At 35.1% G+C, this 18,535-nt stretch overlaps 1 protein-coding gene across 7 annotated transcripts in view; it reads left to right on the top strand.

The window, feature by feature from the left end:
* Positions 1-18,535, top strand: part of PPP3CB (protein phosphatase 3 catalytic subunit beta) — a 52,756-nt gene that overhangs the window by 31,003 nt on the left and 3,218 nt on the right. For 2 of the 7 annotated variants that reach the window (XM_066244251.1, XM_066244247.1), the window contains exons 10-13: positions 5,917-5,994; positions 10,982-11,008; positions 13,125-13,209; positions 13,882-13,979. In XM_066244251.1, the coding sequence (XP_066100348.1) occupies positions 5,917-5,994; positions 10,982-11,008; positions 13,125-13,209; positions 13,882-13,979 (288 nt within the window). The remainder of the gene's footprint in view (positions 1-5,916; positions 5,995-10,981; positions 11,009-13,124; positions 13,210-13,881; positions 13,980-18,535) is intronic. The other 5 variants (XM_066244252.1, XM_066244249.1, XM_066244253.1 and 2 more) reach the window with 3 other exon arrangements.

The raw sequence follows: 18,535 nt of genomic DNA, 5'->3' as shown, positions 1-18,535 counted from the left end.
GAGGAGAGAGATTATATCTGTCAGAAGAATTAAAGTAATATTGGATCTGAAGCTTAAAGAATGATGGAATAGTGCTGGTATGTATGGGCACAAGAATTCTAGATAAGAGAATCACCCAACCCTGAGTCTAAAAGCAGGAAAGCATATATCACTGACAAATGTATGAAGGACAGTAGTAGAAAAAAAATGAAAAGTTAAGTCATGGCTAGATCATGAGGCTCTTGGACAACACACAGAGAATTTGGAACATTCATAAATGGTGGGGAGCAACTGAAACAGAATATGATGATGATAGTTATTTAGAAAAATTATTCTGGTGAAGATATGACCCCATGGTTGCTGGCTTGAGCTCAAAGGTCGCTGGCTTTAAGCCCAAGGTTGCTGGCTTGAGCAAGGGGTTACTGGCTCAGCTGTAGCCCCCTGGGTCAAGGCACATATGAGAAAACAGTCAAGGAACAACTAAGGTGCCGCTACAAAGACTTGATACCTCTCTCCCTTCCTGTCTGTCTGTTTCTCTCTTTGTCTCTCCCTCTGTCTCAAAAAAGAAAAACAAAAAAATTATTTTGGTGAAATGGATTGGAAGGAAGACTAATAGTTGGGAGACCTGTTAAGAATCTACATCAAGAGTCAAATAGAAACATAATGCTCTGGTGAGATCAGGAATGGAGAAGGGGTGAACTGCAAGAACTGTGGAAGTAGAATCAGTGAGACTTAACAGTTACATGTTTAAGGGGAGAGAATGGCCAAGATAAGCAGGATATTTTGAATCTGGTAATTATAGTGCCATTAACACTCTGATGAAAATTTTTATTCTAGCAAACCCTCATTCTGGTTATAGCTGCTCTTAACCTTCATTGGAATGACTAGGCCTTAGACCTTGTCATTTTCTTATTAATCAGATCCCTGTTGCCTCTCTTCTTAACACACCCTCAAACTCCTTTTTCTTGTTTTTCTGTTTTGTTTGTCCTATAACTCAGCCCCAGTAAAGTCTAGCCATCCATTTGATCCATTGTTATAGCCAGAATATAGAGCACTCTGAAAGTATTTATACAGCCTTAGAAATTGGTACCATCCTTTGATTTCTAGCATTAGCCAGGCTCTTAATAGTACTCGATCATCCTTTATGTCACTAGTTGGCTTCCCCTCCCATTTCCTTTAGGATATAGTCTCATTTGCATCCTTTTTTCTCAAACACTTTCTTTTTCCAGCCACTTCCCTCACTGAATAAAAACACAAAACATTGGTGGGAACTTTCTCTACTTACTGTTCCCCTGCTTTATAAGCTGCACTCATCTTGAATTCTTGTCTTGTCCCTGTATTCTATCACCCTTCTGCTTTTTCAGTAAACTTGCTTCATCAGTTAGGTCTTGCATATCTTCAAACTTTCTCTACTTAGCTCTTTTATAAATGGTTCAAGTCTATCTCATCTTCAAATAAAAAAATAAATAACATTCCTCCACCTGATATCTTTCTTTGGCTACTACTATGATATTACTCTTGCCCTTTTTTCTTTTTTTCTTTTTTTTTTTTTTTTTCATTTTTCTGAAGTTGGAAACGGGGAGGCAGTCAGACAGACTCCCGCATGCGCCTGACCGGGATCCACCCGGCATGCCCACCAGGGGGCGATGCTCTGCCCATCCAGAGCGTCGCTCTGCCGCAATCAGAGCCATTCTAGTGCCTGAGGCAGAGGCCACAGAGCCATCCTCAGCGCCCAGGCAAACTTTTTCTCCAATGGAGCCTTGGCTGAGGAAGGGGAAGAGAGAGACAGAGAGGAAGGAGAGGGGAGGGGTGGAGAAGCAGATGGGCGCTTCTCCTGTGTGCCCTGGCCGGGAATCGAACCTGGGACTCCTGCATGCCAGGCTGACGCTCTGCCACTGAGCTAACTGGCCAGGGCCTTGTCCTTTTTTCATGGCTAAGCTTTTAGATGAAAAGTACTGTGTACTTGAAAACTGCTATTTAGTATCCATTAATGGCTGCTGGTAGCTTTCAAAATAAATCTTAACCTGTCACACATGGTTTTTGAACTTCCCCTATTTTCTTTTTAGCTTCATTTCTTGCCTTTTTCTTTCATATTCTCTATGTTCCAGCCATAACACAGCACAGCCAATTTCCTAAATGTTCTGTGCTCTTTAAGTGTCATGCCTTCATACTTTTTATTTTTTCATAACAGCTTTATTGAGATAATTCACATGCTGTACAGTTAACTTGTTCAAGTTGTACAATTCATTGGTTTTTAGTATATTCACAGAATTGTGCATTTTACCACAATCAATTTTGAAATTTTCTCATCATCCTTCAAAAGAAACCCTGTGTTCATTTGCTGTCACTTTCCATTTTCCCCTACCTCTCCTTGCCAGCCCTAAGCAACCAGTAATCTACTTTCTGTCTCCATAGATTTGCTTATTCTGGACATTTTATGTAAGTGGAATCATACAGTATGTGGTCTTTTGTGACTGGCTTCTTTCTATGTTTTTGAAGGCTCACCCATGTTGTAATGTGAATAAGTACTTCATTCCTTTTTGTGACCAAGTAATATTCTGTTGTATGGCTTTTTTACATTTTGTTTATTCATTTATCAGCTGATGAACATTTGGTTGTTTCCTCTTTTGTCTATTATAAGTAATGCTGTGATGAACATTTGTGTATCTTAACTTTTTGTGTGGACATATGTTTTCATTTTTCTTAGGTATAGAACTGAGAGTAGAATTGCTGGGTTGTATGGATGTTTAACCTTTTGAGGATCAGCCCAACTTCCAAAGCAGCTGTACATTTTACAATCCCTGCAGCAGTGTATAATGGTTCCAATTTTTTCATTTCCTTGCCAACTCTTATTATTGTGTATCTTTTTTTTTTTTATTTTTTTTATTTTTTACAGAGACAGAGAGTGAGTCAGAGAGAGGGATAGACAGGGACAGACAGACAGGAATGGAGAGAGATGAGAAGCATCAATCATTAGTTTTTCATTGCGCGTTGCAACACCTTAGTTGTTCATTGATTGCTTTCTCATATGTGCCTTGACTGCGGGCCTTCAGCAGACTGAGTAACCCCTTGCTGGAGCCAGCGACCTTGAGTTCAAGCTGGTGGGCTTTTGCTCACACTAGATGAGCCTGCGTTCAAGTTGGCGACCTCGGGGTCTCGAACCTGGGTCCTCTGCATCCCAGTCCGACGCTCTATCCATTGCGCCACCACCTGGTCAGGCTGTGTATCTTTTTATTATAGCCATCATAGTGGATATGAAGTTGTCTGTCACTGTAACTTTGATTTGCATTTTTCCTTATGAATAATGATGTTGAGTATATTTTCATGTGCTTATTGGCCACTTGCATGTCTTCTTTAAAGAAATGTTTATTTGAATTCCTTATTTTAAATGGGTTATTTTTTTATTATTTAGTTGTAAGAGTTCTTTATATATTCTGGATGCAATTCCCTTAGATACATGATTTGCAAATATTTTCTCCTGTTCTATGTGTTCTCATTTTCTTGATGGTGTCCTTTGAAACACGAGTTTTAAATTTTGATGTTCTATTTCTTTTTTCTTTTTATTTTATTTTATTTTATTTATTTATTTATTTATTATTTATTTATTTATTTTTTACAGAGGCAGAGATAGACAGGGACAGACAGACAGGAACGGAGAGAGATGAGAAGCATCAATCATTAGTTTTTCGTTGCGCGTTGCGACTTCTTAGTTGTTCATTGATTGCTTTCTCATATGTGCCTTGACCGCGGGCCTTCAGCAGACCGAGTAGCCCCTTGCTTGAGCCAGCAACCTTGGGTCCAAGCTGGTGAGCTTTTTTTTTGCTCAAGCCAGATGAGCCCGCGCTCAAGCTGGCGACCTTGGGGTCTCGAACCTGGGTCCTTCCGCATCCCAGTCCGATGCTCTATCCACTGCGCCACCACCTGGTCAGGCTATTTCTTTTTTCTTTTTTTTTAAGTGAGAAGAAGGGAGATAGAAAGACAGACTCCCTCATGCACCCCAGCAACCCTCAGTCTGGGGCCAGTGCTCGAATCAGCCGAGCTATCAGTGCCTGAGGTTGATGCTTGGACCAGCTGAGTTACCCTCAGCGCCTGGGCCAACGCTTGAACCAGTCAAGCCACTGGCTGCGAATGGGGAAGAGAGAGAGAAGGTAGAGAGGGAAGGGAGGAGAAGCATATGGTCCCTTCTCATGTGTGCCCTGACCAAGGATCAAACCTGGGATGTCCACATGCCAGCTGGCACTCTATCCACTGAGAAAATTGGCCAGGGCCTGCTTTTTCTTTTGTTTCTCCTGCTTTTGGTGTCATGTTTAAGAAACTGTTGCCTAATCCAAGCTTGTGAAGATTTTTCTTCTAAGAGTTTAACAGTTTTATGGTTTTAGCTCTTAAATGTGGGTCTTTGATCCATTTTGAGTTAATTTTTGTATGTGCTGTGAACTGGAAGTGTGTCCAACTGCATTGTTTACATGTGGATATTATGTTTCCCCACACCATTTGTTGAAAAGACCATTCTTTCCTCTGAGCTTTTCTGGCACCCCTGTCAAAAATCAGTTGACCTTAAATGTGAGGTTTTATTTCTGGACTCTCAATTGTATTCCATTAAAATGACTACTTCATATTTTTTCTAACTTTTGTTTTAGAATGTTTTATCTTCCCTGTTCACCTGGGCACACTTTTATTTCATGATTCCTCTACCAAAAGCCTTCCTTTCCCTAGCAGGGCTGTGGTATACTCTGCTTTCTTACAGCATAGTGCTCATCACTCTATTGTGGCACATATATAACATACATATATTCTTCAGTAGTTAGTAAGATTTTGGAGAGTAGGGACTGGACCTTTTATTTCTGAATCCCAGAACTGTCCATTTCTAGGTGCCATCAGAATATTGAATAGATATTTTTATGTATTGAAATTTATTATACCTTCCTTTTTAATTTATTCATTTGTCAGATAATTTATAGGATGCCTGTTATGTGCCAGACACTGTACTAGGCTCTGGGGATACAGTGGCAAACAAAACAATATCCTGCATTCATGAAGCTTTCATTCTGGTAGGAGAAACAGACAATATACCAATAGTTTAAGATGGTTGCCGATAAAACCAGCAAGGAAACCCATACTCTGAAAGAGAGGTCAAGACTTGTGATATAGAATTTGGAATCATCTTCAAAAAGGTGGTACTTTAAACTACTATATGGTAATAAATAGAATCACCAAGAAATTTGAGCATATAAAAAGAATAGTGCTGCACAGAGAATCTTCAGAATATCCAAATTTGGGGGAAAAATAGTCTAAAAGTAAGAAGACCATACAAGTAGAATTCTGGAAATCAAGGAAAAAGTATATACAATAGAATGGTAAAGATGGATTAAGCCTAAGAACAAAGAAAGAATTCAGGTTGTTAGGTAGTCATTAGTAATTTTAAGAATTAAGTTTCAGGAAAGATGTTGGAGCCAGATTTAAAAAGATTAAGTCCTGAGACTTTTATGCAATAATGGAGCTGTACCGTGAGTATTTTCTTATTAATGGGGGGGGGGGACCACAGCAGAGCGAGTGACCCCTTACTCATGCCAGCGACCTTTGGGCTCAAGCCAGCGAACATGGGGTCATGTCTGTGATCCCATGCTCAAGCCAGTGACCCCGCGCTCAAGCCGAATGAGCCCATGCTCAAGCTTGCAACCTCGGGGTTTCAAACCTGGGTCGTCTGAGTCCTAGTCCAACGCTCTCCACTGTGCCACCACCTGGTCAGGCAAAAGCCTTTATATATTTTAATTCTATCATTCTTGCTATCATGTATGTTGGTCTTCTGGGTTAATCATTTGACCATTTATATTAATAGTTGTCATATATATATATATATATATATATATATATATATATATATCTCCACACAGACAGTTGAATACAGGTCAGTAATGTGTAACTTTTTTTTTTGAATAGTGACAGAAATGTTGGTAAATGTTCTGAGTATTTGCTCTGATGATGAACTGATGACTGAAGGTGAAGACCAGTTTGATGGTATGATTATTCATTTTACTATTTGTTTTATTGTGAAATGGTATCATTTAACTTCCCAGCTTTAGTACATACTGTTTTGCAAAGTATAGTCATTATTCTCAAATGACTATGCTATTTGATAAGTGACAGTCACTTTTTCAGATAGTATTTATTTTAAGGTTTTAAAATAATTTTAGTGAGTTTCATTTTCTCTGTATGGGGAAGAAGATGAATTTGAGGGAAGGAGAAATTTGGAGGGAAGAACAGAAGGAAAGGAAAATTGAAGGTATAAAAGGATGTGGTTCTTCATGAATATAGAAAATGCTGAGAGAAGGAAGGAAAAAAAAATGCTTTTTCTTCCATTGGTACAGTATTGCTTAGTGCACCAGAAACAGAACTGAACTCCCAATGTTGTTACTATGTCTTTCTAAAAACACAAATATGCTGTCCCAACTTATGAGTGGTTGTGTTCTAAGAATCCACTTATTAGTTTAATTTGAGATTCAGAAAGCATTTTTTTCATAGAAACAAAGTTTATGCAGTTGTTAGTTTTTATGGAAGCCAACCAGCTTATGTACCTAATGTACATTTATAGTATAAATTAAGATCACAGAAACAAAATTCTTTTTTTTTTGAAAATTTTATTTAAAACTTTTAAATATAAATATTTATGTAAATTTAATTAACTGAGTAAACAAGGGTATAAACAATTTATAAACTGAAAACTTTTTCTTCTATATGCCCTTCACATCTTTGTTGTAGCATACTGCTTATAGTTATAATAAGTATGTAAACTTTTCCATGTATTAAAAACATGGTTTACGTGTTGGTAAAACTTAATAGCTACATATTTCCAAGTATATTAACGTACAATAATTTTCATAGTTAATCTCATTGTTTGACATTTGGGTAGCTTTAATCTTATTAATAACATACAATAAACATTTGTACAGTAGTTTCTATTTTTCTTCTTAGAATAAATTTCTAGAAGAGAATTACAAAGTTAAAGAATATAAATTTTAGTTATGAATTGCCAGATTACTTTGCAGAAGAATTGGACCAATATGAAGTGCTTCCAGCAACAAATCTGTAGATCTCTTTCTCCACAGGCCCACTTCATTGGATTTTGCTTATTTTTCTTATTTTGCTTGGTGGCTATATAGTAGGGAATTACTGTTAGTTTAATTTACATTTCCTTGATGTTAAGGAAACAAATTATTGTCTACTTTCCAACTGTGTAAACTGTTCATTGCAATTGGCCTCTTATCAAATAAAGTCTGAGTCAAAACTATTTTGACATTTCTCTACTTACAAACAGGTTCTATTCTTAAACCCTATTATAAGCCCATTTGTTCAAAGTGACTGTGTGCAAGTGTCTGCTATTGCCATCTGTTGGTGCCAGGCAGAGATATGCTTTTTTCACTCTGGCTTGTTAACTGAAATTATTTGTATCAATTTTTCTTTTGTTTTGTTTTGGGTAGTAAATTTTACTGAATAATACTTATTTTTCCTTATTTTAATTCTCTCTTTTTCATGTTTGTGTAGCAGTTTTTATTTCTAACATGTTTCATCATATTTGTCTTTTCCATACAATTTTTAAATAATTTTAGTTAAGTATTTTTTTCTCCTGTTCTATCTTACCTTTGTAAGACTAGGTCTGGGTTCAGATTCTAGTTCCTTATAGTGGCTATGTGGTCTCAGGCAAGTTATTTAATCTTCCTGAGCCTGAATTTTCTTATCTTCCAAATGAAGATAATAGTACATACTTAATAATGTTACAGGTATTAATATAATGACAAATAATATTTGGTACATAGCCCACTAATATCTTCAGATAAATTTTTCTGTTAATTTCTCAAATTCTGTGGTATATGTAGTAGTTTTAATTGGTATTACATTAAATCTATGTCTAAATCTAGGAAGTTTTTTGAAAAAGTAATACTTAGTTTTTTAAACTAAGGTTAGCATCCTTTTTTTTCCCTGAAGTTAGAAGCAGGAAGGCAGGCAGACTCCCACATGCATCCGACTGGGATCCACCTGGCATGCCCACCAGGGGGCGATGCTCTGCCCATCTAGGGCGTTGCTTCCTTGCAACCAGAGCCATTCTAGCGCCTGAGGCGGAGGCCATGGAGCTATCCTCAGCACCCGGGCCAACTTTGCTCCAATGGAGCCTTGGCTGTTGGAGAGAAAGAGAGAGACAGAGAGGAAGGAGAGGGGGAAGGGTGGAGAAGCAGATGGGCACTTTTCCTGTGTGCCCTGACTGGGAATCAAACCCAGGACTTCCACATGCTGGGCCAATGGTCTACCTCTGAGCCAAGCAGCCAGGGCCAAGGTTAGGTTACTCTATATAATTAGTTCATTTACTATAGTTATGCCATTTAATATATTTAGTATATAATTTTTTTTTTTTTTTTAGTATATAATTATTTAAAGTTACAGTTTTTCTTTGGGAAAAAATCCGTTCTTACAGTTAAATTAATACTTCAGTATTTTATTATCTTATTACTGTTGTAACTGGTATCTTCATATTTTCTGTGTATAAAGTAAATCTTTGTGGGTTTATCTTATGTTCAGCATTTGGATTAAAAAATTTATTTCCTATGGTAATTTTTATTTTAGTTTTCTTAACTTAAAATGTCATTTGCATAAGGCTGATATTATTTATTTTCTATATTTTCACCTTTTATTTCTTTTTATTTTTTTAAAAATTGAATCAATTATTGCTAATAGTATGTTAAATAGGAGCAATGATAGTTAATGCTTTAGCCTTCTTCCTATAAAAAGAAAAATGTTTCCTTGTTAAGTCTAGTACCCATGATTTATATGAATACAGACATTGAGTCATTTTAGGGGATTCAACCAGGAATAAATATAAAATATTATTATAGTTTTTCTAATGAGATTTAATATGTCAATATTTTTCCTATCAGTGATAAATATGCTTATTTACGCACTTGTTCTATCATTACACTCCAGGGATAAATCAATTTGATTATTAAAGAGGCAGTGTAGTTTAGTGGAAAGGATCAAAGGTTCAGTGTCTTGGTGCTGCCATTATACTAGCTGTGTATATCTTCGAAAAGTTGCCTAACGTTTCTCAGGATCTTCTCATCTATAGTTTGAGGGAATAGAAAGGATGAAAGTTCTGTCCCACTCTTAAGTAATTAAAAAAATTTGTAGCACTATTTATGACAGTATTTCAGTGGGCAAATATACTGAATTCCTAATTTCTTTACCCTTGTGCTACCAAAGCATTAGGAGCTAGGACTCTGTGAAAATTTTAAGAAGCTATGGGTCTGAGAGTCTGTCTGCACAGTGGAATGAGAGTGGTTTAGGAGAGGGAGAACATTGAGGAAGGGGAGAGAATTAGGATAGATACTGGGCTGGGGTAGGGAAAAGAGTACTGGAACTAGGTTTATTTCCCTTATTTATAGTTCCTCATTTCTTCCCCATAACTTGGTTCATCTTTTCTTCTTTCCTTTTACCATGATAGTGTACCTTTTCTCCTCTCCTCCTTTTTCTGCTCAGCAGTGGAACCATCCAATGGACTGGGCCTGGGGAGAAATCTGACTGAGAAAACTTGGTGTGGGGATTGCTGTGGAGGCAGAATAAGGGTTTAGCTTTTCTTTTATATATATATATATATATATATATATTTTATTGATTGATTTTAGAAAGAGATAAAGGGAGAGAAAGAGAGCGACAGAAACATCAGTCCGTTTTTGCATGTGCCCTGCCTAGGATTGAAATGGCAACCTTTATATGTTGGGGCGATACTCTAACCAATGAAGTGGGTTTAGATTTTCTCTGCAGAAAGGAAGAGAACAAGATTGGAGATTCCCAGTGGCAGGAAGGAAAGAGTAATTTTTGTATATTCAGGTTTGAAGTTGAGCAGAGAAATAAGATTCTCTTCGTTCTTAAGTGATGGTCTTTGGTTTTAAGTATGATGATATTTAATGTATGAGTGGGCTTATTTTTAAAGGCAAATATTTGCATAAACATTGCATATATAAATGCACATAGCGTTCTTTTTAGAGGTATTATTAATCATTAAAGAATATTTGAACACTGATTTCTGTGATATTTAGAATGCATACTCTTGGTTTTAGATATTTATCTTTTAGCTTGAGTTTTGTAAAGGAAATACATCATCCATATGTGCTATAGTTTCACTAAACTAAAACTTTGCATTTCCTATAATGGAATCATGTATCTCACTCAGAATTAGAATGGAAGATATGGAAAGCCCAAATGAAACATCTTTGCTGCCTACTCTTAAAGCTATCACTTGCTTTGAAATAGTCTGTTACTATTTCTACAAAAAGATGTTCCTCAAATTCCCAGATTCTATTAAAAATGGAAAGCACATACTATTGATCCTGAGTATGTGCAAAAGTTCTACAATTCAGGTTCAAGAAATTGTGTGCTCTTTTTATTTTGGAGTGCGGGAGGCTTAGTCTTTCCTTTATTGGGCTTGGGTGAGGTATTCCACTGAGATAGTTTATAAAGTTACCTACATTTCTCTGTATATACTACAGATTTTGCAGATGTTGGTGTCCTTGAAGAACCACATGAGTTTGTATCATATTTGTGTCATTACCTTTCACTTAACATACTTCCATGGGTGATACATTTCTTTAGGGGTATCAATATAAATGTGCGATTGTGTTAGCACAGTCTTATCAGTCTTATGTGTTTTCATGTGTATATTTGTCCCTAATTTGTCTACTTTCATCAAATATTATAGTCATTCTGTCCATAATTTCTTCTGAACACATACCTTTTAAGAAATCTTTCCTTTAGGGCTCTATACACTGGCATCTCTCTCTTATTCACTATATCCTACAGTACTACATTTTTCAAATTTCAAATGTGAGGGCCATCATTTTTCTCTCTTTCTACATTCATTCTTCAGTACCACTGCCAAGTTAAATCTCTATCTTTTTATTTGTCTCAACCACCTTTTCTCCATCATTCACTTCCTTTTTTCTGGACTCTCCATCTGAAGAACGGCTCATATATGGCAATAAAAAAGGTACAGACCAGACAGAGTAACATTGTTTTGAAATATGACTTCATAAGTTATCCTCATGTCATGTAAGTTAGCACATTCATTGAGTACTATTTGTGCAGAGTCCTTTTGGGCCTTGTGAAAATTCAGTTTAAGTTTTATCTAAGTTAGAATTTGATGTTTTTAGAAGTCATATTCCAAGATGTCTGTCTTTCTGTGCATGGAAATATTTTTCCCTCTTTTTCATTCCTCTTGTTTTTAAATTTCATTCTTTTGCTTATTTGTAATGTTTTGTACTTTTCCCTGCATGATTAGGGGTGTTTGATTGTCTGTCTATTCCCCCAAAGTAATTTTACTGTGGACATTTACTTTAATATTATGCATGATGTGTTTGTAGACTGATTTAAAATCCTGATTTGTACAGTGTTTCTATATACCAGTGAATTTTTATATTTGAAATCAGTGTAGTTTACATAGCATTCAGTTTTACAGATATATAAATTAAGACTGAAAATATTAATTTATCCATTACAGCCATCTTTCCTCATCTCTGTATTCCTCTCCTAGCTATTTCTTTAAAAATTGTCAATTAAAAAAATTGTCAATTTTAAAACAAAAGGTTTATATTAATTTATTTGAGGAGAATCAGATTTACTTTATATCCTTGGATAAAATACTTAGTAAACTTAGTTTGTCTATAAAATGAGGAGATTGAACTTTGCAGTATCTTTAATGTTTCTTCAAATTCTAATATTCTATGATTTGGAAACTTAGATTTTTTTTTTCATCTTAAAAATACCTGTGTGGTGTCGTGATACTGATATAGTATATTACCTGTTAAAGCACCATAAACATAGTCGTGGAGCCTGTTTTCTCTAAAATATGTCTTTTGTTTTTATCCTTGAAATTGGATTTCTTTTTCTGTTTCCTTGCAATAAGGTCCTGTCATCATCTTAGTTTTTAATTATATATATTTGTGGGATGCTTGAGTTTTAAATGAGATGCTCTAGCCCAGAAGAATATGGTTGTTCAGACCTCTGTATACCTAACGCCCCTTTAGGTCAAGTGTCTTTAGCCTTTCCTTAATCTTCTCCTCAGCCATGGTGCTTCCATATGTGTGTTTTCATCATGTTGAAGCACAGTTCTAAGACACCACACTCTTGGATCCAGAGTGATTCTAGTTGCTATCTATGAGATGATTGGACTGAGAATTTTGTTCTTTCTGGAAGCAAAGGGAAGGAAGATAACCTTTGAATGTTTTATCAGCTAAAGATCCAATTATTTTGGTATATTCTCGTTTGTATCAGTGATAGGCAGCACAGCTAACCCTTTAGAAATGAAGCATTAGAGAGCATTTGAAATCTTGCTCCCCAGCAGTCGTCCTCAGTTTTGGCTCAAACTCTTACAAAAATTATAAAAAAAAAAAAAAAAAAGACAATGAAGTATTACTGATCCTTTAGCCATGTTTTTAAGGAGTCTTCTTATTGTTCACTTTTCATGTCATACTCACCTACAGATGCAAGAGCTGTATATATTTGCATGACCTTAGAAGATATCTTATTCACAAGATTGAGATGTGCATTGTTGTTGAAATGCTGGTATGGCCCTTAATTCTGGGTCACCTGCATAGTAGTCACTTTATACCATCATTTATAGAGAGCAAGTAAGCTTATTTTGTTGTAGTATGATGGAATATTTCCAGCCTGCATGTCAAAGGCTTTTCTAACAGTTAAACAGAAAACTGTAGGCTATTAGCAGTTTTTGTCTGTTAGTTGCATGCCATTGGCTCTCATAAGAATTAAAGACGATAAGGTTGTTATCATTTTTTTGTCCTCTGGTTTGTAGTACAGGTTGGGCTATAGTTTCCTTTCCATTGCCATTTTACTGATGAGTCAGTAGTGTGAGAGTCATAAAGTTTATGGATTACTTTTCATTTGCATCTGTATCAGATCCCAGTGTAAGACCAATACTGAACTAAACATTGAAGGAGTGAGAAGCTTTTTGGCATGAGTTCATCTAGTCTTCTCCGTGTGAGCTGATGGCAGGGGCTTGGTGTTGGTTCAGATGAGTGTGGAGCAGGCTAATAGAATAAGCAAGTGTGAATGCCCTAAACTTGAGTCTTTATTTATTCCATTGAAAGTAGGTTCAGCTGCAGCCCGGAAAGAAATCATAAGAAACAAAATTCGAGCAATTGGCAAGATGGCAAGGGTCTTCTCTGTTCTCAGGTAATGATATATTTTCCTAATTATTTGTTTCATAGAAACTACTCTTGTTATACTTTGTTAACAAGCAATGTCCTGTTTGACATCTAAAAGCAATACATTAGTATTTTCCCTATAAAGAAATTCAACATATATACATTGAAGAGGGGAACACAAATCCTTTTGAAACTAGGGTTTTTCACCCATGTGATTATTATTGTTCACCTTCGGTATCTCTTGTCCTTCTGTTATGAAAGTACTAGGTCTACACATTGACAATTAGAGCAGGATAAGAAGGAAGAGGGTACTTTTAGAATATTCCTGATGAACTTGCTCATCTGTATGGGAAGTCCCTTTAGTTAGAGCCACAAATTGCCTTCTTGGGGTTCATTCAGGAAGACCAGGTTTAAGGGTGCACATGAGTGGATCAGTCCTTTAAAATTTGTTTGCAAAACTTATTACATCAGACATTTGAACTCTAAAGGCTATAAAATACCATATTTTCTCAGTTGTGTAATGCCCATTGATAAATCTTAACATATATTTATTTAATAAAGCTTTTCAGGAAAAAACAATATATACCTCAGTTGTAAGGTACAACCTCCTATCTGAAACATTTAGAATATGGAAAAATGCCTATTTTAAACTAAGTATTTATTGGAAGTCTCTGATGTTTGTTCTGTCTTTCTGCTATAGGGAGGAGAGTGAAAGTGTGCTAACACTCAAGGGCCTGACTCCCACAGGGATGTTGCCTAGTGGAGTGTTGGCTGGCGGACGGCAGACCCTGCAAAGTGGTAATGATGTTATGCAACTTGCTGTGCCTCAGATGGACTGGGGCACATCTCACTCTTTTGCTAACAATACACATAATGCATGCAGGGAGTTCCTTCTCCTTTTTAGTTTCTGTCTCAGCAGCTGACACAGATACTCTATCATAGGTAGTGTCTGATTAATAACCTGACCAGGACAGAAAATTGATAGAATTGGGTATTCATTTCAGTTGAAAATAATGGTCAGTCTCTCAGCTTTTCATGAAATGATATGGGAGCAGCTCATATCGTAATGTATTTTTTCGTTTGTCTGATGCACCCTTTTCTTTTAAAAGCCCCAGTTTCAAAATGTGAATCTAGGATATACCATATCATATTACTAAAATGGAAATGTAATTTCAAGTTTCTTATTTTTTATTTTTTTAATTTATGTAATTGTATTAGAGTATGCTTTTATTATCTTAATTAAGATACTTAATTTTAAAATTAACAATCTGCTTGGGCCCCAGAACGTTACTTATGCACTTAACTTGCCAAAAGACTTGTGCAAGGCTTTGTACCTTGGTAAATGATGCCAAAGTTTGTTTTCTGTGGTGTTTGTCAAATGTTCTATGTATAATTGACTGTCTATAATATGCTCTTTCCTTCCTCTGCAGATGTAGTTGCTTTCCTAAATCTGTCTGTCTTTCTTTAGGTTAGCTGTATGTCTATACAAATATGTTAAAATACTCTATCAGACACTTACCTGTCTTTTGATGCAGAAGCAACTTTGTAGCACTTTGTTTTGAGGTTTGCTGCATTTGTTGCTGCATTTTGTGCATTCTGAATATGAATGTAACATTAGATATTAAGTCATTGTTATAAGAGGTTGAATTTAAATCCTGTAAGTCAAATTTGAAAGGGTGTTATTAAGTGTGCCTTTATTTTGCATGAAAATAAAAAGAATTATACATAAAGCATTCCTGTAATCTGGCTCATTGAATATTTTATATTTAAAAAAACAATTTTTTTGGCGTAAATATTTGTGTAAATACTAGGTTAACTTTTTGAAAGCCCATTACAGATTAAATAGGAGAGTGTTGTGAATGTTAGAGACTATGCACAGTAACTCAAAGTCTAGATTTCTTTCCCTTGTGGTTAGAAAGCAAAAAAAATGTGATATGAAGCTTAATTTATGTTTTATTGTAGCCCCTTTTGATAACCCTCCAAGGGTCATTGCTCTATTAAAACAGACAGCAACAGATCTGATATTTTCCTTAGTCATGATTAACAGGTTTTGTGTTTTTTTGGTGCTATAATTAGTAAGTGTTTAAAGCAAAATACAAAAAGAAGAAATTTAATTTTGAATAAATTTTATTAGGTTGACTTTTCACAATTTCATTTCACTCAGTCTCATAATAAATAAATAAATAGAATAGGATAAGATAGAATAGAATAGATCCTGTAGACAAATAATTTCTACTTGTAGCCTATTCATGTTCTATTTTATATGTTACTGTTATTGTCTGCTACTACCGCTGCCAGAGAAATACAACTTATATTTTAAAATTATAGTTTGTAATTTTTATTCTGAATGAGATTTTAGTTTTTTATTCTTTTTTAATTCTGTTATTTTCTTTATATTCCTTGCCCTCTTTTTTTCTTATTATATTGTAAACATTTGAAAGTGAGCTTAAAAGAATTTGATTAAAACAAATTAAGATCTTAAACTCAGTAAGATCTTAAATTTAATAAAACTTGCAACAATGTTAATAGAAAAAAAGATGAATTTTAATAGCTTGATAAATGTCATATCCTTCCTCCTCTTTGTTCAGAAAAGAAAACTGAAAAGTTCTCATACTTAAATAAATCTACACTACAGTTGTCACTCAGTTATTCTTGGATATATTATTACTTTTACAATGTTTCCACAATAAACCTTTCTTTCAGATTTCACAATTAGCATCTGCTATTACATGCTTTGTTGGCAGCTCAGCACTTCTATTTATTTTTAATTTGCATGCAGCCTGAAGCTCAGTCTTCAACTTTGAAATCACCCCCAACTGCAGGGAAGGTTTGAAAGACAACTTTACAAAGGGACTGTCCATTCCCAGCATAGAGTGAGTTACTGCATGGTGCTGAGCTTAAGGGGTCCAATTTGGGAAACTAGCTAGCTCCCTAGTTCTGCCAGTTATGGCTCTTGATAGTGTGGTTTGACCATTTGGTTGAAATGATTTCCTTACTTTAAAACAAATAACTCATACAGAAGCTGCAACTTTGTGTTTTTTAAAAATTTATTTAATGTTTTAAATTTTAGTAGTTTCCTGATGTGAATAACTGAGAATTAAGTATTGCAAAAAGAAAGTTTTTAAATTCTAAGTCCTCAGTTCTATTGTCAGAAAGTAAAGATTGTCTTCTCAGTAACTTTAAAGTTAATTTATGTTAGTTCTCAAGTGTTTTTACAAACTGCACAACTCTGTTGGAATAGTATTTGGTATTCATATTTCATGTGCATTTTATTTATGGAAATTTATTGGGAACTAGCCCTGTATTATTGTATTGCTTGCTACCTTCACCAAGACCTATATGGGAAAATATGTGGCCATCTCTATTTTAGTAATATCAGATTCCTCTTGATCATTTATCTTGTGTAATACTGTGGAACACAATTTGAGACAGCAGTATATTTAAACTCATTAAGGCCATGTCAAGATGTCCTATAAAACTGAAAACAGAAAAAAAAAGTTCCTTTCAGATTTTCACAATTATCAGATCTCTTTCCACTTTAATATTTAAGTTTCAAATGACCTTTTAATTCTAAGTATTCAAGTTTGACAGTGGTATGCAGTTTTGAGTATGATAGCTACTTTGTATTCTACAAAGGATTTAGGAGCATTTAGAGGCCTCAGGAAAGGACAGAGAAGATCATTTGACCTAGAAAATGCTTTTACATACCAAGTGAAAACCACATAGAATGATTTCAAAAATATATTGTCATTTCATGATTTGAAAACTTTATTAATAAACTATTGATGCACTGAAATAGATAATTCTTATAGTGATAAGTTTTTATTTTAATTACCATATATAATACAAGTTGTAAAATATTTAGTATAAAATCACTTTTGTTACCACAAACTCTAAAAATATTCTGATTGACATTTTTTCCCCACTCAATTTCTAAATTATAAAGAAAGTAGTCCACATTTTGAAGAGTAGGTATTCCAGGGCTGATCAAGTAGAGATGTGCCAGTTGTCTGTCTTGGCAGATTCCAAGAGTATTTTCCAAATGTACAGGGCTAGATTTTATAAATGATTTGTACACTGGTATATAATAAGTATATCTGCTTTTATTTATAATATTTAATAGTTAAGGAGAATTAATTCTTCCCTTATTCAGTGTTCATCCTGCTCCTTTTGGCTCTCCAATTCATTTTACTATCCGGTTGAGATCATGAAGCTTTTCTAATTTAGTCTACTTAATTCCTTAGATGCATTAATGTTCTTTCACATTAATAACTGTTTGGGATAAAATTCATTTCTAAGCCTTGTGTACTGCTAAAAGGTTGTTTCAGGAATAATTATTCTAATTTGCCTTATTGAAGAAGAAGCAGATTAGAAAGGATGGGGCATTATTGTTCTAAATATTCTGAGTGTGTTCACTTTGCATGAAGTGGAGAATCGACAGTATTGTCAGGCAGTATTGTCCTCTGTAATCTTTGGTCTTGGTTCTCAATGTGAGTGCTTTATACAATTTGAACTCAGAAATGAGCCAAAGAAATCTTTGTCTATAAAACGTGTTACTAAATATGCTGAAATTCTCTATATGGGGCAGAGATAAGCTTTACCAAGAATGGATTTCTTATTTATATGACCTATATGTGTATTCATATCATGAAATAACTAGGATTTATTTCCTTTAAGACCTCAGTTCTATCTCTTGAATCCTCTCTAGTTTGTAGCTGGCTTTGAAAAGACGTTCAGTAGCCTTTTTTCTGCATTTACTTGAGAATACAGGTTGTTAGTACCTGAGGCAGATTTGAGTTCATGATAAACTGAACATAAATGGATTTTTTAAGGCTTTCAATGTTAATATCTTTAGATATTTGGAACACTAATATTAGAAAAGAAGGGAAGTTCCTAGTAGACAAGGCATGTCCTTTTAGGTTACCCACAAAGAATAGAGCTACAGAACTGTTCTACTTAGAGTAACTTGTTAAGTACTGCCCTTAAATTTCATTGTAGCCATACCAACTTTTGCAGCTAATGCTTTGTCCTATGATCAGAAGCAACAGGAAAAACGTTGCTGACTTTTTCTAGTTTATACCTTAGGGAACCAACTGGTGATGAGTATTATTTCAGTTAGACATGAAAGTAAAGAATCTCCTGTTTGTTCTTCTGCTGCCATTCTACCATCATAATTTCACCCTAGAGAATTTTCTTGTGATAAACATGTTGGAAAATTCTAAGGCCATCAGAATGCTAAATTCAAGATTGGTAATTAATACCAGAGTGCTTATGCATGGGTGCTGAGGTGTCAGTGTTTACAGTAGGTCTGTGTGTTCTGTGCTCTGAGCCATGTTGTCATAGTGTTGTGTGTA

This window comes from Saccopteryx bilineata, chromosome 9 (assembly GCF_036850765.1).
Source record: "Saccopteryx bilineata isolate mSacBil1 chromosome 9, mSacBil1_pri_phased_curated, whole genome shotgun sequence".
In the NCBI taxonomy this organism is placed as follows: Eukaryota; Metazoa; Chordata; class Mammalia; order Chiroptera; family Emballonuridae; genus Saccopteryx; species Saccopteryx bilineata.
This window is presented reverse-complemented; position numbering and strand designations above follow the sequence as displayed.